Here is a 24,519-nt window from a genome sequence, read left to right on the forward strand (position 1 = left end):
TGTCCACTAAGCCATGCCCACAGAACTGGTAGTAAAATTTTTTTGAATCCCACCACTGATCCGTACCTCTCCAAAAATTCTCTTCTAGTTAGTTCCATGTAAGCATCCATAAAAAAAAAACCCACTGTGGATGGACGCTATACGGGTAATCCTCGACTTACAGCCACTTAGCAACTATTCAAAGTATACGAGACCTAACCAGGGCAATTTATAACCAGATTTGAAGATATAATGCTCTCCATGATCATTGATTACATTTTCGCCACTTAGCAACCAGGCTGCATTTAATTTTATGGCTGAATTTCTGGATTTGTGCCTGAACTGCTAAGAAAACAGAAATACATAAACAAGCAAAAAAAAATAAATAGTTTTTTTTTAAAAAAGTCCTTTCTGAAAATGTTTTGGTACCATGAACAACTTAGTTTCTGAGGGGTCTTTTTTGGTTTTGTGGAGACTGGCTTACATCTGTCTTAGCATATTTCTTGGCAAACTCATATTTTCCCCAGTGGTTTACCTACCTGAAAAACCAATAGTGTACTCAATTAACATAATCCTTTTAAAATTTCAGAGTAAATAACTTTCTGTTTTAGATAGGTACAGTACATCTCAAAATTAAATGAGAATAACCTTTTTTTGGAACTGAAAGCAATCCAAGAATAGGATAGTAGTTTCAAGGAATGTGAATATTCCTTGAATTCTACATAAGTTTAGACTTCTGGTATAAGTATATTTTGTAACAGATCTCTGTTTAGCATATTATATTACTGCGTTCTATATGCTTCTGCGCTTATGTATTTACACATGTATAATATACATACATAAAATCCCATGTGGATTTAACAGACACACTCATTTTACAGACCACCTTTCCTCCCGCTGACTCAGAGATTATTGTATCCCCAAAGTGGAAAATCTCTTTATTTATTACAGTTCTCTCATTGTACTTTATGGCTAGAAGATGTGGTTTTCAGGGGAGAAGCTACAATTGTGTTCTGATTTACCAGGCAATAAGTTGCACTAAACAAAATTCAGTTAGTAGCTGCTATGAAGTAGCATGCTGATTGGGATATTCAACTCTGGGAGTTGAAATCCACAAATCTCAATGTTGCCAAGTTTGAACATGCCTTTTAGGTACCACAATTGTTTTATTTTCCTGTGTTTGACATGGCCATTTGGCTGGAAATAATCACTATAAGAGTTCCTTACTTTTACAGAAGAATTTAGGGAGTCCTTTGTGGAATTTTCATTGGCCCCAGTAAAATTATTGCTTGATATGAATTTTGGATGAATTTTGTTAGTATTTTTTAGAATCAAACAATGTTGGTTTAATGAGTTTTAGCCACGATTAATTTTAAGAGCAACTGTAGTAAAGCAGTTAGAGCAGTTCTATGCTTCAACAACATTAAACTCACTGCAGTTCTATTTCAATATGATAGTTTAGGAAAACCTAGATTAAAGTATTGGTCTGAAATTTGGAATCTGAAATTTAGAAAGGCCCGGGTTCTAATCCCTACTCGGTTCACAAGGTGATCTTTTGATCCACCATTTCTCTTTAAACCTCTCATGGGTTTGTTAAGATATCAAAAATAGAAGGGAATCAAGTATGAAATCTTGAAGGAAAGAGTGGCAGGCTGTTTATGAATTAGTAAAACAAACTTAAACCTGGGAAATTGTTGGCTATTAGTAGTCTTACTCAGTTCCCACATAGTACTGGTTCACCACCCCTGGCTGTTTTTTCTTACATATAGGTAGTCCTCGACTTATGACCACAATTGAGCTCCAAATTTCCATTGCTAAGCAAGACAGTTTGTTGCGTTTTGCCCCATTTTACGGCCTGTCTTGTCACGAATGTTAAGTGAGTAATGGCAGTTATTAAGTTGGTAACACATTTGTTAAGGGCGTCTGGCTTTCCCTTTGTTAGAAAGTCACAGAAAGGGATCATATGATCCCTGAGACACCATGATAAAATAGATGACGGTTGGTCACCACTGGGATGCTGCAAAGTGTGAAAAACAGTCATAAGTGACTTCCCCCCCTCCCATGTTATTGTAACATCACAAACGGTCGTAAGTCAAGGCCGCCTGTAAATAGGATGGAACTGGTGAAAACGGAAGAGTTTACAACCTGGGGTGCTTTGTGCTTGTGTTTTTCGATGTAAGGGTGTGCCTCCCTTCTCTCCCTTCCTTGAATGCCGCAGCCCTCATGTTTGGGATCTAATCATCCTGCTATAATTAGCACATTCAGTTAGCAACATTTAAAACCTGATCTGGACATGCCTCTTGGCACAGCCTTTCTTTTCCTCCCCCCCCCCTCCGGCTTGTCAACTCCACGGTTTTTTTTCGGCCGTCTGCCTGAAGCCGAAGTCGCAGCTGCTGTTTTCAGTCATCGTCCCAACGGCCACGAGTGACGCTTGTTCAACTTGGCCAGATGGTAGACGAAGGAGAAATCTGTCCCGCTGAGAGCTTTGCCCCAAAATAACAGCTTCTCCATCCCCTCTCCTGCGCCTGGCCCCTGCGTCACCTCGCCCTTGTGGGCTGACAGTCACAGCATGCCTTATTTGCTTTGCCTGCTGTGGCCTGTTTTCCGTTCTTGTGCCGTTTGGTGGCACCTCTCTTGATTACGCCACCGGTTTTCATTCCGAACTCTGATTTAGCTTCGGAGGGCTCCCAGCCCCTTAGAAGGGAAATAGGCTCTGCTCTTGACATTAGCATTTCTAAATCCGTGGAGCCCTTGATGCTGTTTGAGCTTGGCTTACAGATATCCCAAAGCTGCTTTTTCCAAAAGACAACTGGACTTCCTAGATCCCCCCCCCTTCCCCTCTTGAAAATGTTTTGCTTCTCATCCAAGAAGCTTCTTCAGTTCAGCACTGAAAAAGCTTCTTGGATGAGAAGCGCAATGTTTTCAAGGAAAAAACGCAAGAAAGTCCAGTTTCCTTTATAAGTAAAATAAAGTTGGGGAAACCATGACCTGGATGATACATACTGTGTTTCCCTGAAAATAAGACAGGGTCTTATTTTCTTTTGACCCCTGAAATAAGTGCTTGGCCTTATTTTCGGGGAGGTTCTTATTATTTTTGAGGTGCAGGAGGCAGCGAGCGTGGTCACCTCATGGCGGCTGCTGTGTTGCAATATTTTTGGGCTTATTATCCAGGGAGGTCTTATTTTCAGGGAAACAGAGTAATAATACACGTGTATAGACAATAATACAAACTCAAGGTAAAACTGCTGCAAACTTGATTGCAGAAAATACGACTTCAGTAACAGCGTGGTCAATGCCTGGAATGCTCTACCCGACTCTGTTGTTACATCTTCAAACTGTCACAGTTTCAACCTTAAACTGTCTACCGCGGACCTCACCCCATACCTAAGAAATCTGTAAAGAGGACGTGCATAAGCGCACCAGCGTGCCTAGCGTCCCTGTCCTACTGCCCCCATTTATTGTATTCATTTCCTTTGTTCATGTCCATGTTCATACTTATACCTGCTATCTTGTACATGCTTGGCAAACTAATAAATAAATAAATAAATATTGACAATCTCCGTAAACATTGGCTTACCAGATGTTTCATTACTTGACCTGTGTCGGAGGATGATACCTAGTTGGGTTATGAAACATTAAAAGCCAACAGCCAAGCTCAGAGAGCGCCAAAGACTTTGACAATTCATTCCTGAGCTACAAATATTCTCTTCTTTTGGGCACTTCTAAATTCCTTTTAATGGAATTAGATGACGGCAGAGGAACGTCTACGAAAGGAGAAACGGAACAAGGCTGTTACGATGATCTGTAGGCATTTTGAGGAGCTTGCCAATTTTGGAAAAAGAAGCCTTTATTCAAAATAACTTCTGGGTCATGCAAGTGTGAAGCCTTCTGGAGAACTATCTAGGTATTTCTATATATAACATGGAAATATACATACACTCATGGGGCTACTTCTACTGTTTCATCACAAATGGAGAAGACTTACAACATATGAGAACAGCTGTAGGAATAGGGATGCCTAGTTTAATGGAAAGAAGGACAGTGGCAGTGGTGGGTTCCAGATCTCGTTGCAACCGGTATTGTGAAACGGGACCCGCCGTCCACCACATGAATGCACACAGCACATGCGCGCAGTATTAATATGCATCCTTACCTCCTGCGATGCTCTGTGATGCTCCAGCTGCTTGGTGGAGCATTGTGCAGGCACCATACACTCTGTGCACGTGGACAGAAGTGCTGAAGAGCTCAAATACAGATAAGGAGGGAGGGAGGGCGGGCAAGCCCTCTCGAGCACCATACCAGAACAGTACCCAGTGCTCCCAGCAGGCACCGGTATGCCCGTACTAGGGCGTACCACCTGCAACCCACCACTGACATGGGGTGACATGATAGCAGTGTTCCAATATTTCAGGGGCTGCCCCAAAGAACGGGGGTTTGTCCAAAGCACCTGAAGGTAGAACAAGAAGCAATGGATCGAAACTAATCAAGGAGAGAAGCAACTTAAGAACCAAGGAGAAATTTCCTGACAGTTAGAACAATTAATCAGTGGAACACCTTGCCTCCAGAAGTTGTGGATGCTTCAACATTGGAAGTCTTTAAGAAGAGATTGGACAACCATTTGTCACCTGCTTGAACAGGGGTTTGGACTATAAGACCTCCAAGCTCCCTTAAAACTCTGTTATTCTGTTGAGATGGAGAAGTGGATTTCTAATCCAGAGAACCCAGTGTTATTCGATTAAATAATTAGTCCTTTCTAATTGGATAATGAATGACCCATCAGAAGTTGCTAGATATCCTTTAGAATGGCCATCAAAATAATATTAACCCTCTGGATTTGACTTCTCCCACATTGTAATACAGATAATTTTTGGTTAGTGATGGCAATTAGGACCAGAGTTGCTGTCACTAAGTGATACAGTCATAAAGTGCGACTTCAGGTGACCGTGCTGCTTACTGTCAGTAATTCTAGTCTTAATTGTCGCTAACTAAGGATTAGTTATGTTCAAGGAGAAATACTGAAGAATCAGAGGGTTAAATAATATTTGGATGGCCATTGACAAATTTTCTTTGAACAAAGAAAATTGCAAATAGTGACAACTTGACTATGGAATGCTGCAACTTTATAATTAACATTGTAATATGAACTCTGAGGACCAGTTGTGAGTATCACTCGTTTGGTGCCATTGCTGAATGAGTGGTTGTTAAGCAAGGACCAACTGTATTTTGTTATGAGTTCTCAAAAAGTGATGGGGATGACCTATGCCTAGAGAATTCATAAGTATCATTTAAAATAAAACCCATGTGCATGTTTTCTATTCTCTGTGAATTCCTCCTACGAATAGGGATTATGTAGAGCAGCCTTCATAAATTTGGTAATTTCAAGATGTGTTGTAACCACAATTCCTATTTCCCCAGCCAATATAGCTATTGCCTGGCTAGGGATTATGGGGATTATGGTCTTTAGAAAACTGAAGGATCCTGTATTGGCTTAGGGATACTGCCATATAAACCTTGAGTTTGTATTAATTGCTGCTCCAATTGCAGGCTTCTTTGTATTTATAGATATAGCTGCGGGATGGTTTCTGCTGCAGTCTATTTTTTTATAAAGTTTGTCTTCATGTTTCTGCATAATGCAAGCAGGATCGATGGGTGGCAAAAAAAATGACTGAAATAGCTATTTTTTTTTTATCACATTTCCTTCAGGAGGCCAAAGCAGCATGTTTCAGTTTTTCCTTATAGCAATAGCAGTTAGCAGTTAGACTTATATACCGCTTCATAGGGCTTTCAGCCCTCTCTAAGAGGTTTACAGAGTCAGCATATCGCCCTCACAGTCTGGGTCCTCATTTTCACCCACCTCGAAGGATGGAAGGCTGAGTCAACCTTGAGCCGGTGAGATTTGAACCGCTGAACTGCAGATAGCAGTCAGCTGAAGTGGCCTGCAGTACTGCACCTTAACCACTGCGCCACCTCGGCTCTTGCAAAATTCATGAGATAGATTGGGTTGAAAGAAAGTGAATGGCCCAAAGGTGTTAGGAATATAATCTAACGGTTGGGCTGGGAATATATAAATCATATAGCAATGCTGTACTGGTTTCTTTAAATCATACTGTAAAATGTGATTGGTTGCTGTTTCCTCAATTGGCCATAAGAGGGAGCCAGAATGACTGTTAGCTCTCTGTTTTGTTAGATGCTGGGCTGAGTGTTTTGGAAGCGGCTCTTTAGAAAGTGCCGTGAGCTATTGTAAGTTTTGCAACTTCTAGCAAACTTTGTGTACCGGACTGATTATATGATTACTGGACTATGTTATTTGGATTATCCCTTAACTGAAAGACATTGATGACTGACTGTCTTATCCATGTATGATTTGGACTGTTTGATGGGATACTTCTATTTCCACGAAAGTAAAAGCCCATTTAAACAGCAGTGTCCCTGTATGCTGGGTTTGTGTGTTCTCCAACACAACTCTCACAACGCTTCGCTGAACATACTCGCTCTCCCAACAGGGAGCTTACCTAACAAAAGCCACTTTTAGTCAGCTTCTATTACTACAGGGAGTCCTCAACTTATGACCACAATGGAGCCCGAAATTTCTGTTGCTGAGACAGTTGTTAAGTGAATGTTGTCCCATTTTATGACCCTGTCACAGCAGTTTTCCGAATCACTGCAGCTGTTTGTAACACCGTTACAAAGTGAATCTGGATTCCCCATCGACTTTGCTTGTTAGTAGGTCGCAAAAGGGCATCACGTTATAATCACGTTAATATGAGTCAATTGCCAAGGGTCCGAATTTTGATCACATAATGGCGAGGAATCTGCAATAGCCATAGGTGTGGAAAAAAAAATCATCACTTTTTCCATTGCCATTGTAATTTTGAATTGTCACTAAATGAACTGTTGTACGTTGAGGAGTTACCTGTACTGGTGGATTTGGACCAATGTCTTCCCAGTCTTAGTGTACAAGTAGTCCTCGACCTACGACCGGTTGCTTAGCAACCATTCAAAGTTACAACAGACCTCCCCAGGGCTACTTTCAATCGGATTTGAAATTCCAATGGTCTCACCACCCTCAGTCATGTGACTGTATTTTTCTCACTCGCCAATTGGCCTGCATTTTCGGCCCTTTGCAGCATCCTGCAGTCACATGACTGCCTTTTATGCAGAAAACCAGGCATTTTTAAATCTGTTTTTGGCAAAACCCTGCCAATTGATTCACACTGAATGGCCTCAGTGCTTCGCTTACGTAAAATAAAAAGGTTGCCAAATCAGATTGTCAAAATGACTGTCCCAATGGAGGTATAATGGAGGTATAAGGGCACTATGTATAAATATCTGAGTTAAAATACTATGGCAGAAGATATGAGATTGTTTTGTATTGGAAAGATACAGGTTGATAGATGGAAGAATATACCTTAAAACTAGTTAAACTTAGTGAAATTTAGTGATAATAGATATAATTAAATAAATAATCGATAATGATAATGTCTACAATGTGTTGTGTTATGATAAGTATAATTGGACATGAACATTGAATGGTACTCATGAAAGGAAGATTAGAAATCCTTTTGGATTATATACAGAGGATAATAAAAAAGAATTAAATTAGATACAGTTAAGTTTGATTATTAGGGGGAAAATGTTATGATACAGGACATAGTCAAATAAAGGAGGGATAATGATGACAACCTATATATATGTATGAGTATAATATAAGGAAACTAGATGAAAATTGCCAACAGTGATTTGGGAAAGGAGGATTAGAAAAGTTTGTTATTAAATATTATGGATGTTTAGCTAGAATAGGACATAAGGATTTAGTGTTATTGGAGGATTTTAGAAATATTAAATGAAATGCCAGTATGTGGTTATGTATTAAATCTTGGTATATTTTATGATGAAGGACTTTAAATAATTATAGTCAAATAAAAATGGAGGTATAAAGGGTACATGTATAAATATTGGAGTTAAAATACTTCAGTTAATATGAATGATGCTTGATGACTGTGCACAAAAACCTTTTGTAACCAACTGATACACTTTCTACAGTATGTAAAGAAGGAAGATTTTATGTGTTGTGTTTTGTTTTGAAAATAAAAATAAATTCTATTTAAAAAAATGATTGTCCCAAGTTAGGATCTTGATGGGAGGCTCCATTATGGTCATAACTCAAGGACTGCCTGTAGTGCAATATCATAACCAGTGTCCTTCACTAGTTCTCGTAATCTGGTCTTGACAGCCAAGTTTCATAGAGTAGGGCAGGGATGGGAAACTATGGCCCTTTTGTGGTCTGTGGACTTCAACTCCCAGAATTCTTGAGCCAGTAATATTGGCTGAGGACTCTGGGAGTTAAAGTCCGAAGGTCATAAGGGGGCTGTGAATTAGGGAAAGCAATGTGGAGGCCTCAACCTAACTGAAATTTTCCAACCATGAAGCTTTGGGGGTTACCTTGAATCACTGGCTTTCTCTCGGTCTCACTTAACATACAAGGCTGTGATATTGATAAAATGGAGAGTGACATGTTCATTATCTGGACATTCTTGGAAAATAAACCAAAGATATGTCTGTAATAACTAGTCCACTCTGTATAATAAGCTGATATTTTCTGAAGGGACTCTTCCCCCCCCCCTCCCGCCCCCTTGCTGAATATTTTTTCCCCAATGGTTAAAGTGCTTGGTATTTTTCCAACTTGCTGGAGATCATTTTTGTTGGGATTTCTTCATTTGTGTTTAAAAATATGGAGCACAATATTGATTGGAAGCTTTGAAGCTTTCATAAAGAGGACTTTGTTAGCTGGAGGTGTTTGATACACTAACATAGAAAGCATCCCATTGATCCCTTCCAAAGCCTTGTTAGTTTGTTGTAATATTGTAATTTTAATCTTTGTGTTTGTGTGTGTGTGTACCCTGTTTCCCTGAAAATAAGACCTCCCTGGATAATAAGCCCAATCGAGCTTTTGAGTGCATGCCCTAAAATAAGCCCTATCCCAAATATTGCAACACAGTATGTACACACACACACACAAACACACACACACACCACACACAGGGGTGGGTTCCTGCCAGTTCTAACCTCTTCTATAGAAGAGGTTCCACAAATCTACAGTGCCTTTTAGAACCGTTTCCAGCTCCCTCCCCCCACCCATCCGCACATCATCAAGATGAAGAGCGGGAGGAGGAATTCCGGGAGTTGAAGTCCACAAGTCTTAAAGCTGTCAAGTTTGAACACTCCTGGGTTTTTTTCTCTAAAGGGTTAGGGGTGCAAGGGTCTTGTAACTTGACAGTTTTAAGACTATGTGTGCTTCAAATGCCAGAGTTTCTGAGCCAACCTTTTGGTTGCTAAGCAAGAGCGTTGTTAAGTGAGTTTCACCACATTTTACAAGTTGGCCACGCCCACCCAGTCACATGGCTGCCAAGCCACTCCCACAAAGCAGGCCACACCTACAGAAGAGGTTCTAAAATGTTTGAAACCCACCACTGCACACACACACAATCTGTTTCTCTCTCTCTCATCTCTCTCTCTCTCTCTCTCTCTCTCACTCACTCACTCACTCACTCACTGTGTGTGTGTGTATTTGCTCACCATTTGTTTTGACTTGATTTGAGATGGGTAATAGATAAATAAATAAAAATAATGGATTTGAAGCTTTCATATATAGAAACTAGAAATAATAAGAAAGGAATTGTTGCTTTAAAGGGTGAATGGCTTTAATGGGTGAACTTTGTCTCACTTTTTCCATCCCTCAATAGGCTAGGTAGGACTTTCAGGTTCAGAGCTCTAGATGGGACAAAATGTACATGCAGCTCTCTTCAACATAAATGTCATTTTAGATACTGAGCCCTCCACTTGCCATGACGATTGTTTCCACACTGCTTTTAAATATCCAGCAGCTGGCCTTCCTTTCCCTTCCTTCCTGGCCAGGTCAATTTCTTTTACCCACCTAATGATAGCAGACATCAAAACATTTGCCCATCCTTGTTCTTCCTTCCCCCCCCATATGACAGTAGCTTTTGTGCCAGCTGAACAGCAGATCTGGTCCTCCTCTCTGGATAGAGATGAAACTGGAGACAGAAGTCAAAGATGCTTCTTCTAAACAGCCACTGGACTTTCCTGTTTTTTTTTCCTTTGAAAACATTTTGCTTCAATCCAAGAAGCTTCTTCGAGAAGTTTCTTTGAAAATGTTTGTTTCCCATCGAAGCATCTTCAGAAGAAGGTTTTTTTGGATGAGAAGCAAAACATTTTAACGAAAAAACCCCAAGAAAGTCGAGTTACCATTTGGAAAAAGCACCTTTGATCAAAGCCTGGATGATTTATGAATCACCACAGACACTGGAGGTAGAAGTCTCTATAATGGGAAAACTGTTCTTTCTAGAACAGCCAAGCATTGTGGAATTTTCTTTTCTTCTGGAAAAAGAGCTAAATTAATAGCAATGACAATAAACTCAGTTAGGTATATCAGTGGTGGGTTTCCATGGTTTTTACTACCGGTTAGCTAGTTTGCGTGCACTTGCATCCAGCCGGGTGGGCAGAGCCTCCTGCCCGTCACTACTACCAGTTGCCCGATCCAAGCCCGAACCGGGAGCAACCCCACCTCTGGGTATATGCCTTATTGTTGCTGAGTACAGTGAGGAGCAACAGGTTGATGTTAAAGGGTAAAGGTTCCTTTTGACATATGTGCTAGTTGTTCACCGACTCTAGGGGGCAGTGCTCATCTCTGTTTCAAAGCCGAAGAGCCAGCGCTGTTTGAAGACGTCTCTGTGGTCATGTGGCCGGCATGACTAAATGCCGCAGGCTCACAGAACGCTGTTACCTTCCCACCAAGGTGGCTTCCTATTTCTACTTGCATTTTTACATGCTTTCGAACTGCTAGATTGGCAGAAGCTGGAACAAGTAATGGGAGCTCACTCCATTACACAGCACTAGGATTTGAACGCTGAATTGCCGACCTTTCTGATCGACAGGCTCAGCATCTTAGCCACTGAGCCACTGTGTTACTTAATTAGTCAGTTATGTTGTTAGTTAACACTGTATTAGTTATGTTGTTAGGCCAGAGCTAACACAGGTAAAGCTAGGATGAGATGCTTAGAAGGATATGGGCAGGGGAATTGTTCTCTGCAGATGACTTGTAATTTCTTTCCATATTTCACATCTGTGTCCATAAATGAGTATTTCAGCTGTAATCACAACATGTCATAGCAATTATTTATAGACTAAAGACACATTTCCGTGAGCACCCCTTAATCTAATTAATGCATGTTTTTTTCTCTCTCCAATAATGTTCTGTATTTTTCTCTCTCTTGACAGATCTTGAATCTAACAATGATTTAAATAATGATGATTATGAATATGAGGATGAAAGCTAACTTGTCATATTTCCAGACCACTATGAAATTCCTTTACCCAATATAGAAGAACTGCCAGCACTGGTGAGTGAATGAGAGAATGGGATAGCCAGAGCAGAGAGGGGGGGGGAGGGAGGGAGGGAGACAGAGACAGAAGACAGAGAGAGACAGAGAGAGACAGAGAGAGACAGTGAGACAGTGAGACAGAGAGAGAGAGACAGAGAGAGAGACAGAGATACAGAGAGAGACAGAAGAGAGAAAGAGGACAGAGAGAGAGAGAGAGAGAGAGACAGAAAGAAAGACAGAGACAGACAGACAGATAGACAGACAGAGAGACAGACAGACGACAGACCGACAGACAGACAGCAGAAGAAACAAGGGGCTGACATTTGGCTTTGTGGATTTAAGGAAATCAATTGCCTCGTTCAACATACAGGAAAACTTGTATAGACTTGTTACTGCCAACACAAATTATTATACTTGCCAAAGGTACAGTATATAATGTCATGCAAAGATGGCCAACTACAAGATTCTGGGATCTTTTTAAAAAAAACAACACTATCTTCATACCATTTTATTAATACAAACCAGCATGGATGAAAAACTTATTATCAATGAAAGTATTTAAAGCAAATATATTAAAGATTGTGATGGGCTCTGTGTCGGAGGCAGAGAGGGGGCCAGAGCCGTATGCCAGTTATCAGCTGCCTTCAGAGTCAGACATCAGTGAGGCAGACGAACAGCTGGAGCCTGTTCCCAGTGTGCGCATGCGCAGAGTGGCCAGATGAAGGGAACAGCAAAGAACAGGAGGTCGACTTGGGAGTAAGGCCACAGTTGGATGATGAATGGCACCTCCCAGAGGAAATACAGGGCGGGGCATAACCTTTTCCTAGGGGGTCACAGCAAGATCGACAGCAGTTTACAACTTCCGCGACACCATCATTTTAAAGCCATAAAAAACTGAATTGAATGAGCTATTAAATGTTAAATTTGCTTTAAGAATGGCTGGAAAATTCGATTCGGAAGAACAAAGGATCATTGACAGAATAAAATGCATTGCCTTTCGAGAGGCTCGCGATGCTGGAGCGACGTTATCAATCGAAAATGGATTGCAACAAATTGAAACGTTCATCCGGATTGGGTTACTGATAATTGGAACAAACAGCCCAAGAAATGTTTCACAAAATTTGGAGAAGGGCGTCCTCTGCAACTGTCCCAAGAAAGCAAAGCCATCATTGCAACTGGCAGTCGCAAACAACGAAAAGGAAACCGAAAAGTGGCCCAAGAAATCCTTCAAATTCGTGGAAAACGAGTTGATCAAAGGACAATCGGCTGATATCGAGAACGAGAAGGTTTGAAGCCATTCCACGTCATTTGCAAACCATTGAAAACTCAAACACACGTCAAGATCGGCTTTGGTTGTGCGATTGGTTGTCTGAATGGACCGAGGAAGATTTTCTTCATTTGGCGCCATCTGACGAATTCTTCGTTTATGCCATTCGAAAACTGAATTTCCAGAACGATCGAATTTGGGCTAAAGACGTCGACGACATCGCCAAACATGAACGATATCGACAAATCGTTCGCAATCCGACTTGCATCGGGATTTTCGTCATTTTCACAGCCAAGAAACTGCATTGGGTTTTGAAGGATAAAGGGGAATCCTGGATGGCAGTTATTCCCGTGAGAAATTTTATTGGAGAATGTCATTCCATTTCTCAGTGATCCAGACAATGTCTTGGTGGTTGGTGAGGCTGTCTTTCTTCATGACAAAGCTCCTTGCATGCGTGCAAATGCGACTCAGCAATTGTTAAAGGAAAACAATGTCGAATTTTGGGGCAATGACGTCTGGCCGGGAAATTCGCCAGATCTCAATCCGGCAGAGAACATTGGGGCCATAATTAAGGATGAAGTGGAAGCTCTGATGATTCAGGAGCAAGGTCAAAATCAATATTCGGTTGAAACTTTGAGAATGAATTTGGAAACTGTGTTGAAAAATCTGGAAAATCGAACGGAACTGTTTGAAGATTTGTTGTGTTCTTATCCACCTCGTTTGAATGCTGTTCGAAGGGCTAATGGTGGTCATACTGACTATTAAATCGTGTCAATAAACTCAGTTTTTGAGGGGCTTTCGAATGGTGTATGAATTATTTGTGTTGTTATTACAAGTGTTGCTGTGACCCCCTAGGAAAAGGTTATGCCCCGCCCTGTAAAAGAGGACTGAAAGGGGAGTAGAGTTTGAAGGAGACAATTAGTTTGCTTAATTGGTTCATGAATCTCCGAGACTCCTTGCCAGGTTTTGCAGATATCGGCCTGGCAGCTCTCCAAGTCAGATAAGGTCTGTGACTGTAAATCCTCCCTTGAAAGACTTTGCTGGATGTGAATGAGCAGAAATCACAGTAAATTAATAAAAGAGTTTTTTTCAGGACAAGGAGTTTGCTTCAAGCTCCTGGGAAGCCTCGGTCAGAACAGGCACTGGAAAAAATGACATGACTTTTTTCACACTTATGACTGTAGCAACATCTCCATGTTCACGCGATCAAAATTTGGACTTGGCAACTGATTCATATTATAATGGTTGTTACTAACTTAACAACCACAGTGATTCACTTAACAACTGTGGCAAGAAAGGTCATAAATGGGGAAAAACTCACAACCACCGTCTCTGTTAGCAACAGAAATTATGGGCTCAATTGTGGTCATAAGTGAAGAACCACCTGTATTCTACAACATTAGAGCAGGGGGTCACCAACCTTTCAGGCATCAGGCACCACTAGACTCATAATTTTAAATCCCGTGGACCACTAATATGAATTAGTGGACAGGATGGGTCCTTCAGGCACTTAGCTTAGCTGCCTCTTAACGGAGAGAAGTGCCCGGGGTCGACCCTAGGTTTGCTGTCTGTTGCAGCTAGGAATCTCAAATATGGCCAAGAATGAATGTTTGTCTTGTAGCCAGCCCGAGTGCTAGATCGGTCCCCAAACCTGTCTTTCAAGGAGTCCAGCCAAAATGTGTGCATTGCTCCAATGGTGGGTTTCAAAAATTGTCCGAACCTACTCTGTGGGTGTGGCCTCCTTTGTGGAGTGGCTTGCCACCCATGTGACCGGATGGGAGTGGCTTGCCGCCCATGTGACCGGATATGAAGATTCCGACTACACTTGTCAGAACCACCTTAAATTACCTCACACACAGCACTGGCATGCATAAGAATATGATGTCAACTTGTTTTTTTTAAAGGCATCTTTGGTTTGCGTTTAAAACAACTTCAACACCCGCAATGTTCTGATTGCACCCACAAACACAGTAGTCATCCTTACCTTTCACAGAGGCACTGAGTTTTATAAATATGAGCATGATAGTGTAGAATAATCAAGGGACCAGTGGTAGGTTTCAAAATTTTTTGGAACCTCTTCTGTAGGTGTGGCCTGCTTTCCCGGGTCCACTGGTGGAACCTCTTCTAACCGGTTGGTAGATTTGACGAACCGTTCTAACCGCATAGGTGCGAACTGGTAGGAACCCACCTCTGCACTGCTCACTAAAGCGCCTGGACTCCTAGGGAGGGAAGGAGGACTGGAGTTAGTAAATAGCAGCCAAGCTAAGTGCCTGAAGGACCCCATCCTGTCAGTGAGTGGGAGTAATTGCTTCCCGGTGGGCTGTATCCGGCCCAGGGACCACATAGTTTGAAGATCCCTGATTTAGTGCAATATATTAAATGCAGAAATGCAAAGATTTTTCTGCGGACCATCAAAATTTCTTGCGTACCACCAGTTGGTGACCGCTGATCTAATCCACACAGAAAAAGGTGCTCCTACAGATACTTGGGTACCAAGTTTGCATTATGTTGATATTTCTAAGAATTCCTAGTTAATCTAAAAGGTCAGCAAAGCAAATGCTTATAGTTTAAGATGTGTAAAGAGTTAGACCGGAAGGATTTATTTTCATGATTTCAGATAAATTTTGTATAAAACCACCCATAGTTTCTATTCTGTTGCATGTCAGGTTTGTTCATTTCAGCAGAGAAAGGCAGTGAACATTTCTACTTGGCGGGATGTTTGAAAATCTTTGCACACTGAATTCTGGGAGTTGAAGTTCACACATGTCCAAGTTGCCAAGGTTGAGAAACACTGCTCTAAAGTAACTGGTTAACTGTGTGTATTGTGAATGACAGATACACTGATGTCAATTTCTACCTCTCTTTTGAATTCACTAGATAACTTTAAGCAAATCAGTTTTTCTCAACCACGATTTCACTATTAATTTGCAGTTTCTGGATGCATTTAGAGTAATTTATATTGTACAACAACTGAAAGGATTATAGGGGTTAGGTGAGGATAACAATGGGTCCTCCAGAGCAGAGGTCTCCAACCTTGGCCATTTGAAGACTTGTGGACTTCAACTCCCAGAATTCCTCAGGCAGCTGGCTGAGGAATTCTGGGAATTGAAGTCCACAAGTCTTCAAGTAGCCAAGGTTGGAGACCCCTGCTCCAGAGGTCTACCTGGAATTTTTACTATTGTTAGTGATCTTGGTTACAAGCTAGCAAAAAAAAAAAAAAAAAAGGGACAGGACAGGACAGGACAGGACAAACCAATTAATCATTCTGCCTTCATTTGATATTCAGTTGAATCTTCCCTCCACTCCAGGTGACAATAGCTTGCGATGCAGTCCTGAGTTCGAAATCTCCCTACAGAAAGCAAGACCCAGACTCGTGGGAAAGAAGAGCTGCAAATCTCCAAACATGCCAACACTTTGGTGCAAATGGACAATGGGGTCAGGATTCCACCAAGGTGAGTTTGTTGTGTTTTATACACAACAAAGTGAATTATGGAAGGAAGGAAGGAAGGAAAAAAGAAAGAAGGGAAAGCAAAGAGACATAAAGGCAAGAGAAGGGGAATGGAAAGGAAAGGAAGAAAGGAAAGAAGGAAAGGAAAGAAGGAGAAGAGAGGAGAGGAAAGGAAAGGAGAGGAAAAAAGAAAGGAGAGGAAAGGAAAGAAGGAAAGGAGAGGAAAGAACGAAGGAAAGGAAAGAAGGAAAGGAAGGAAGGAAGAAGAAAGAAAGAAAGGGAAAGAAAGAGACATAAAGGCAAGGGAAGTGGAAAAAGAAAGGAAAGGAAGAAAGGAAAGAAGGAAAGGAAAGAAAGAGAAGAGAGGAAATGAAAGGGGGAAAGGAGGAAGAACGTAGGAAAGGAAAGGAGAGGACAGGAAAGAAGGAAAGGAGAGGAAAGAATGAAGGAAAGGAAAGAAGGAAAGGAAAGGAGAGGAAAGGAGAGGAAAAAAAGAAAAGGAGAGGAAAGGAAAGAAGGAAAGGAGAGGAAAGAACGAAGGAAAGAAAGGAAGGAAAGAAAGAAAGGAGGGGAAGGAAAGAGACATAAAGGCAAGGGAAGGGGAAAGGAAGGAAAGGAAAGGAAGAAAGGAAAGAAGGAAAGGAAAGAAAGAGAAGAGAGGAAAATGAAAGGAGGAAAAGAGAAGAAAGTAGAACGGAGAGGACAGGAAAGAAGAAGGGAGAGGAAAGAATGAAGGAAAGGAAAGAAGGAAAGGAAAGGAGAGGAAAAAAGGAAAGGAGAAGAAAGGAAAGGAAAGAAGGAAAGGAGAGGAAAGGAGAAGAAAAAGGAAAAGAGAGGAAAGGAAAGGAAAATTTATGTTTTTCTATCTCTGAAATGATGACCCAGCGGGGCACAGATTCTCTAGCAGTAATGAAAAAGAAGCTGTTCTAAAGGGCTCCTGGCATAGATAGAGAATGCACAGCTGTCCGTTCAGAACTTTCTGAATTGATGATGGGATTGAGAGAGGAGCAATAACTCTTTTATGATTTTCTTTCTATACTTTGGGACTCCAATCCTTGATGGCTGATGGGCAACATATATTTCTGTTTCCTTGAGTAGATAAATAAATCTGTGTTTAGTATACAAGAAGTAATCCTAAATCAACTAATTACAGGTAGTCCCCGACTTACGTCTTGTAACATATAAAAGTAACTTTTGTTAGAGAACTACAGTTTTGAAAGATCGGTGGGATGGATTTCCTAAAATCATCAAAAATGAGGCGATCTTTTGCTAATCCAGGGGTCGGCAACCTTAAATACTCAAAGAGCTATTTGGACCCGTTTCCCACAGAAAAGAAAACACCGGGAGCCACAAAACCCTTCCTGTGCCTGACTATTTCCTGAGCGGCCACAAAACTAGTATATGTAGTTGAATTAAATTTTCTGTTTTCTTCTGAAACTTTTCTTTTCTTGGATTTAACCATGATTATCCTACCGGGGGTTGAAAAGCTCAATAAATCATGTGCCAACGGGTGTCGCACATTGGCCATTTTGACACATATTTTGAGCAACAGGGAGCCGCAGTAGAGGGATGAAAGAGCCACATGCACCTCCAGAGTCGTGTGTTGCTGACTCTTGTGCTAATCCAATCCCTGGTAGCTCTAAAGCTGCAATCAGCTTCATGCTGGTTGTTTTGACTCTGGCAATTTGTTTTGCAGTAGCTGGAAGTGCTCCAAGTGTGACTTGCGGGAGAATCTTTGGCTAAACCTCACTGATGGATCAATACTTTGCGGCAAATGGTTCTTTGATGGCAGTGGAGGAAACGGACATGCGCTCGAACATTACAAGGAGATGGGTTATCCCTTAGCAGTGAAGCTTGGAACGATTACTCCTGATGGTGCAGGTGAGTGAAAGGGTTGTGGCCCGCCAGCATCCAGAGGAGTTGGCGGCAGACTCGGACAGTGAGGAAGTTGGTGAGGAACATGGGCCAGTCCTGGAGTCTGGGGAAGGATCTGATGAATGGTCTGCGTCAGGGGCAGAGATGGGGAAAGGGCTGCCCGACAGTTATCAGCTGCCTTCGGAGTCGGACATCAGTGGGGCAGCTGGAGCCTGTTCCCAGTGTGTGCATGCACAGAGTTGCCAGACGAAGGGAACAGCTAAAGAACAGAGGTTGACTTGGGAGTAAGGCCACAGGTGGATGATGAATGGCCTCTCCCAGAGGAAATAAAAGAAGAGCAAAAGGGGAGTAGTGTTTGCACGAGACAATTAGTTCACTTAATTGGTTCGTGACGCTCCGAGACTCCTTGCTAAATTTTGCAGATATCGGCCTGGCAGCTCTCCAATCCAGATAAGGTTTGTGACCGTAAATCCTCCCTTGAAAGATTTTGCTGGATGTGAATGAAATGGGTTATATGAAATCCAGGACAACAATCCAACCTCAGTGGGACTTCAGAAGAGGCAAACAATTTGCAGTGTAGCTATGTTAGGGTGTTTGGTACTATGGTGTTCTGCCGAGGGGGTGCAGTGGTTAGGGTGCAGTACTGCAGGCCACTTCAGCTGACTGTTATCTGCAGTTCAGCGGTTTCTAATCTCACCGGCTCAAGGTTGACTCAGCCTTCCATCCTTCCGAGGTGGGTGAAATGAGGACCCAGACTGTGGGGGCGATATGCTGACTCTGTAAACCGCTTAGAGAGGGCTGAAAGCCCTATGAAGCGGTATATAAGTCTAACTTCTATTGCTATTCCTATTGCTGGGGGTAATTCTTTGTCGCTTCTTTCTAGGCAGCCATTGGTTACTCTTAAAAAGATCCACGCAAGGTTCATTTAGAGCCACACTGACGCAGAAAAGTTGACTGGGTGTCATGCTGCATCGTGACTTCACCGAAAAAGCACGAGGCCTCTCTGAACTTACGTTTATAGAAGGGAACAATAACTCGCAGTGAGAAACAGAGGCTTTCTTAAATTGGAATCCCAGCAAAAGGCCATGTGGTGTATCTATAAATGCCAACGGCATCATTCTAGGTGGACACAGGGAGGGAGAATGCTGGGCTTGATAAATGCTTGGCAGAAGAATAAAAAGAAGGTCCCCCACTCCCGCAATGCCAAGCAATGTATTTTATGAAAATGGAGTGGGGTGGGGAGGGGAAGGGAAGGGAAGGGAGGGAAGGGAATAGAATATTATTTATTGGCCAAGTGTGATTGGACACACAAGGAATTTGTCTCCGGTGCATAAGCTCTCAGTGTACATACCAATACAAGCGACAAGTCATTGTCATCATAAGATACATTCATCAGAAATCATAAGATACAGCACTTACTGGTGGTCATAGGATATGAAATAAGCAATCTACATAAATCATATTAGGAAACTAAATAAAACAATATAAATTGTAGATATAAGCAACACAGTTATACTGTAGTCCTAAGAGGATAAGGAATAGGTAATAGGAAAGGTGAGAAGGACAATAGTTATACAGCCCTACAAGGCAGTTTGACAGTGTTATGGGAATTATGATAGTTGTTTAGCAGAGTGATGGTATTGGTGGTGGGGAACTGTCCTTGGATCTAGTTGTTTTGGCATGCAATGCTCTATAGCATCTTGAGAGAAGAAATTGAAACAGTTTGTGTCCAGGATATCAGGAGTCTGTAGACATTTTCACAGGTCCTCTTTCACAATACATGACGACAGTGTTCTGATCGAGGCTTCCCAAGAGCATGAAGCAAACTCCTTGTCCTGACAAAAAACCCTTTTATTAATTTACTCTGAATTCTGCTCATTCACATCCAGCAAAGTCTTTCAAGGGAAGATTTATAGCCACAGACCTTATCTGGCTTCGAGAGCTGCCAGGCCAATATCTGCAAAACTTAGCAAGGAGTCTCGGAGAGTCACGAACCAATTAAGTGAACTAATTGTCTCCTGCAAACTCCACTCCCCTTTCGCTCCTCTTTTATTTCCTCTGGGAGGGACCATCGTCCACCTGTGGCCTTACTCCCAAGTTGACCCCTGTTCTTTAGCTGTTCCCTTCATCTGGCAACTCTGCGCATGTGCACACTGGGAACAGACTCCAGCTGTTTGTGTACCTCACTGCTGTCTGACTCCGAAGACAGACGATAACCCTGGCCGCCACTCTGCCTCCGACACAGAGTCCTCATCAGAGCCTTCCCCAGACTCCAGGATTGGCCCACGTTCCTCCCCAACCTCTTCACTGTTCGAATTTGCTGCCAGCTCTGCTCGCTGCTGGCAGGCTACAACAGACAGTGATGTTATCCATTCAGTCGTGTCTGACTTTTGGTGATTCTATGGGCCAGGCCTCTCTACATCTTCTGATCTTGCATTATTTCTATGAGTTTTTCTATGCTCTGGCTGGTATCAGCTTTGATGGTGTCCAGTCACCATATACCTGACAGCCTTCTACCAATGACTCTTCCAAACATAATTGCTTTCTTCAGCGCACTCCCCCGCATGACCATGGGCAAAGTAAGTGAGATGCAGTTTCGTGATTGTGCCTTTGAGTGACATGCCTGGTGTTATGTGCTCCATGGAGTACTTGCTTCTTACTCACCTTTGCTTTCCAAGAAATACGAAGGAGACTCTTCCTCCAGCACTAACGAGTAAATATAGACATAGGAGGATTCAAATACATAGAGGGGTTCAAATTTGAAATGCTGTCGCTGATAAAATGTTTTATGTTCTGCTATTTAGCTTAAGGAGATTTTAGCAACGAAGCAAAAACATTAAAGAAGTCATAGGAGATGTAAAAAAAAATCTAGTCCATTCTTCCTGTGATTGATTTGCTGAGATCGGCTGATTACAACATTTCGGTTGTTGCCGGAAAAATATCCCAATGAGAATCATGAACTATTTGTCATCGAGAGTATGGTCATGATGAGCAGATGGGGACATATTTGTTATTGCTGTATTTGATCTTCCTGTCAATATTCCTAGTTGTAGTTGAGTCTCTATCCCTGCAGCAAGAACGTTTTCTGTTTGATCATTTGCAAGTATTAAGAGCCAAAGAGAGAGAGAGAAAATCCACACCAGCCAGATTCTATAACTTGCTCTGAAAGAAAAACAGATGTGGACGTAAAGCAACAGGTGTCAGTTTAATTTAAAGTGACTTGCAACATAAAAGGATTAAACAAATGTAAAGAAGGGCCATGAAGAGCTCTTGTCCTTTAGTTAGCTTGGCTGAAGTTAGACACAGTGGCTAGAATAATTCTTTGCCAGTCCTGTACTTCCACATGGGTTGAATTTCAATAACTCATTGTCTCTGGTCTGAATGAATGAATAAACGAATGAAACATGTGATTCAGAGGTGGTATTCAACAGGTTCTGACAAGTTCTGGAGAACCGGTAGTGGAAATTTTGAGTAATTCAGAGAACCAGTAAATACTCTGACTGACCCTGCCCCCATCTATTCTCTACCTCCCGAGTCCCAGCTGATCGGGAGGGAATGGGGATTTTGCAGTAATCTTCCCCTGGAGTGGGGAGGGAATGGGGATTTTGCAGTATCCTTGCCCTGCCAGGCCCACCAAGCCATGCCCACCAAACCAAGCCACGCCCATAGTACCTGTAGTAAAAAAAAGTGAATCCATCACTGGTGTGATTATTTATCTAATTAGATTTATATTCCTCCCCCTTTCCTCTTGGAATGCAATATAATATACAGGTAGTCCTGGACTTACAACCATTCATTTGGTAACAAAAAGTGACTTATGACCATTTGCACACTTACAGTGGTTGCAGCATCCCCATGGTCACATGAACTCAGACATTTGGGAAGGAGGACCCAACGTCGCAATGATATGGATGTGCGGTCTCGATGCTCCGAGACCGCAGCCAATATTTTTGCCACTGGGTGGTCCAATCCGACCTAAACCGTCCCGAAGAGACTGTGAATAGGAAGAATATGTCTTGCTAACCTCAGTGACATCTCAAAGTCCCTGATCGATGCAAGAGAAGTTCTTTAAGCCGGCGACAAAAAATCCAGCCAAGGTTAACGAAGTCGGGGCGGCTCCAAAACGGAAGGATATGGAAAGAGAAGGTGTTTCCAGCTGGTGAGGAACTTTTACTCTTTTAAAAGGAGACTGCCTATAAAAAACTTAAAATTAATCTAAATTGGAGAACAGAAGAATCAAACGGTGGAATTAAATTTGGAATGGTTTTGGACAGTGGTTATCTTACTTTTTAAAGGCTATCTTCATGGATGGAATTTATGCAAGCCTTTTGAAACGGATGGATTAAGTTTTCTTCTATTTTTTCTTTTATTGTTCTCTGTACCCTATCGGCTAAAGTTTTCCTCTTTCATTACTGTGGGTGTTTTTCTAACTTATTTAAAGATTGGACTCTTTTTTCTAACTTGAAATACAAAAAAGATAGAAAAGAAATAAGATTTGCAACGGTAACACTGCTGCTCGGCTGGGAGGTTTGTGTATTGGAGTTCGTGTATTGAAAATGGAACACTTCTTTTTCTCCACTGATTGTTTTGACTTGGCACTAAAAGGTCTCACTGCTTGGCTACAGAGAGTAATAAGAAGGGAAGCACACCGATGTCCCTTTGAAGTATATCTTTAACCAGAGAAAAGTGAAAAGAAATGTTTTTGTGAATCTATGTTTTAATTTTATTAACCTTCCAAGCTAGAGCATCTGTGTGTGTTAGCTGAGAGAATGGCACAATTTCAAAAGCAAACAGAAATTTTAAGCTCGCAAAAGATACTTTCAGAAATACAGAAATTATAAAATACATATGAGAGGATAGAAAAGAAGCTGGAAGACTTAGAACATATAACAGTAAAATATGATGAAGAAATTGAGGATGTCTATCAAATGCAAAATCTGGTGGTTAAAACTAAAAAAATCGAAGTGGAAAATGAATACAAAGAGATTAAATCTGCTGATATTTATGGTGATTGGTTTGTCTCTGAAAATGGAAAGAATGGAATACTGAAAGAGCAATTAAGTGGAGAGGAAATTTATCCCAGAGGGCAAGATACAGAAGAAGAAAAAAACCAAAGAATCTATGGATTTAAAGAAAGAAATTCTATTAGCAAAAGCATTGATAACTCTGCTGACAATCAAAGATAAGCTGAATAAGGAAACAGAAAGAGGGCATCAAGATTATATAAGAGATCTTATAAGCAAGGAGTTGCTAAGAGGAGTCCACACAAAGCTGATCAAGAAGATGATTAGAGGACTGGCACCACAAATGGCAGAAGATATGAGACTGTTGTGCTATTGGAAAGATACAGGTTGATAGATGGAAGAATATAATTTAAAACTAGTTAAACTTAGTGAAATTTATTGACAATAGATATAGTTTAAATAAATAACTGATAATGTTACTAATGTATACAATGTGTAGTGTTATGATGAGTATAATTGGATATGAATATTGAATGGTACCCATGTAAGGAAGATTAGCAATCTCTTTGGATTATACATAAAGGTTAATAATAACAATAAAAAAGGACTAAGTTAAATACAGTTAAAGTTTTGATTATTAAGGGGAAAATGTTATGATATAGGATATAGTCAAATAAAAGAGGGATAAGAATAAAAACTTTATAACTGAATGAAAGCTTTCAGCTCTCTCTAAGCAGTTTACAGAGTCAGCCTATTGCCCTCAACACTCTGGATCCTCATTTTACCCATCTCGGAAGGATGGAAGGCTGAGTCAACCTTGAGCCTGGTGAGATTCGAACTGCCAAATTGTAGTCAGCAGGGAGTCAGCAAAAGTCACCTGCAGTACTGCACTCTAACCACTGCGCCACCTCGGCTCATTATGATTTGTTGAAAGTTGACTTGGAATCTTGTTGCTTTTCCTTCCATAGTAAGTGGAAAATTTCTATTAGAATTTTTTTTTTGTTACCTGCATATTGTACCTCCTTGATATGTAGAGCACGGAATGTCAAATACCATTCATAAGTTACATTTGGTGAATTATCCCTTTGTTCTTACTTTTGCAGATGTTTATTCCTTTGAGGAAGAGGAGGCTGTTTTGGATCCTCATATTGCCAAACACTTAGCTCATTTTGGAATTGACATGCTCCAAATGCATGTGGTAAGTGACTCGCCTTTTATGAAGATGCTGTCCTAAGCACTCAGTCATCATGACACACACATGTGATAAATACCTCAGGAAAACAAAATGTCAGTGGTAAATAACAACAGTACTTATTTACCACTTCACAGTGCTTTACAGCCCTCTCTAAGCAGTTTACAGAGTCAGTATATTACCCCCAACAAGCTGGGTCCTCATTTTACCCACCTCGGAAGGATGAAAGGCTGAGTCAACTTTGAGTTGGCCAGGATTGAACTCCTGCCATCGGGCAGAGTTAGCCTGCAAATACTGCATTCTGACCACTGTGCCACCATGGCTTCTTTTGCTTCCTTTTTGCTATATTTTTATTTTCAGTTTATGCTCTTCGAATGAAATAAAATTTTAAA

The 24,519-nt window shown here is 41.4% G+C and overlaps 1 protein-coding gene across 1 annotated transcript in view; it reads left to right on the plus strand.

Annotated features, from left to right (window-relative positions):
• USP13 (ubiquitin specific peptidase 13) overlaps positions 1–24,519 on the plus strand; it is a 113,226-nt gene that overhangs the window by 43,624 nt on the left and 45,083 nt on the right. Inside the window, 5 exon segments of the mRNA XM_032225993.1 lie at positions 11,278–11,399; positions 15,957–16,028; positions 16,030–16,100; positions 17,793–17,977; positions 24,039–24,133. Of these exon segments, the coding sequence (XP_032081884.1) occupies positions 11,278–11,399; positions 15,957–16,028; positions 16,030–16,100; positions 17,793–17,977; positions 24,039–24,133 (545 nt within the window).

The sequence above is a fragment of the Thamnophis elegans genome, chromosome 10, assembly GCF_009769535.1.
Source record: "Thamnophis elegans isolate rThaEle1 chromosome 10, rThaEle1.pri, whole genome shotgun sequence".
NCBI lineage: Eukaryota > Metazoa > Chordata > Lepidosauria > Squamata > Colubridae > Thamnophis > Thamnophis elegans.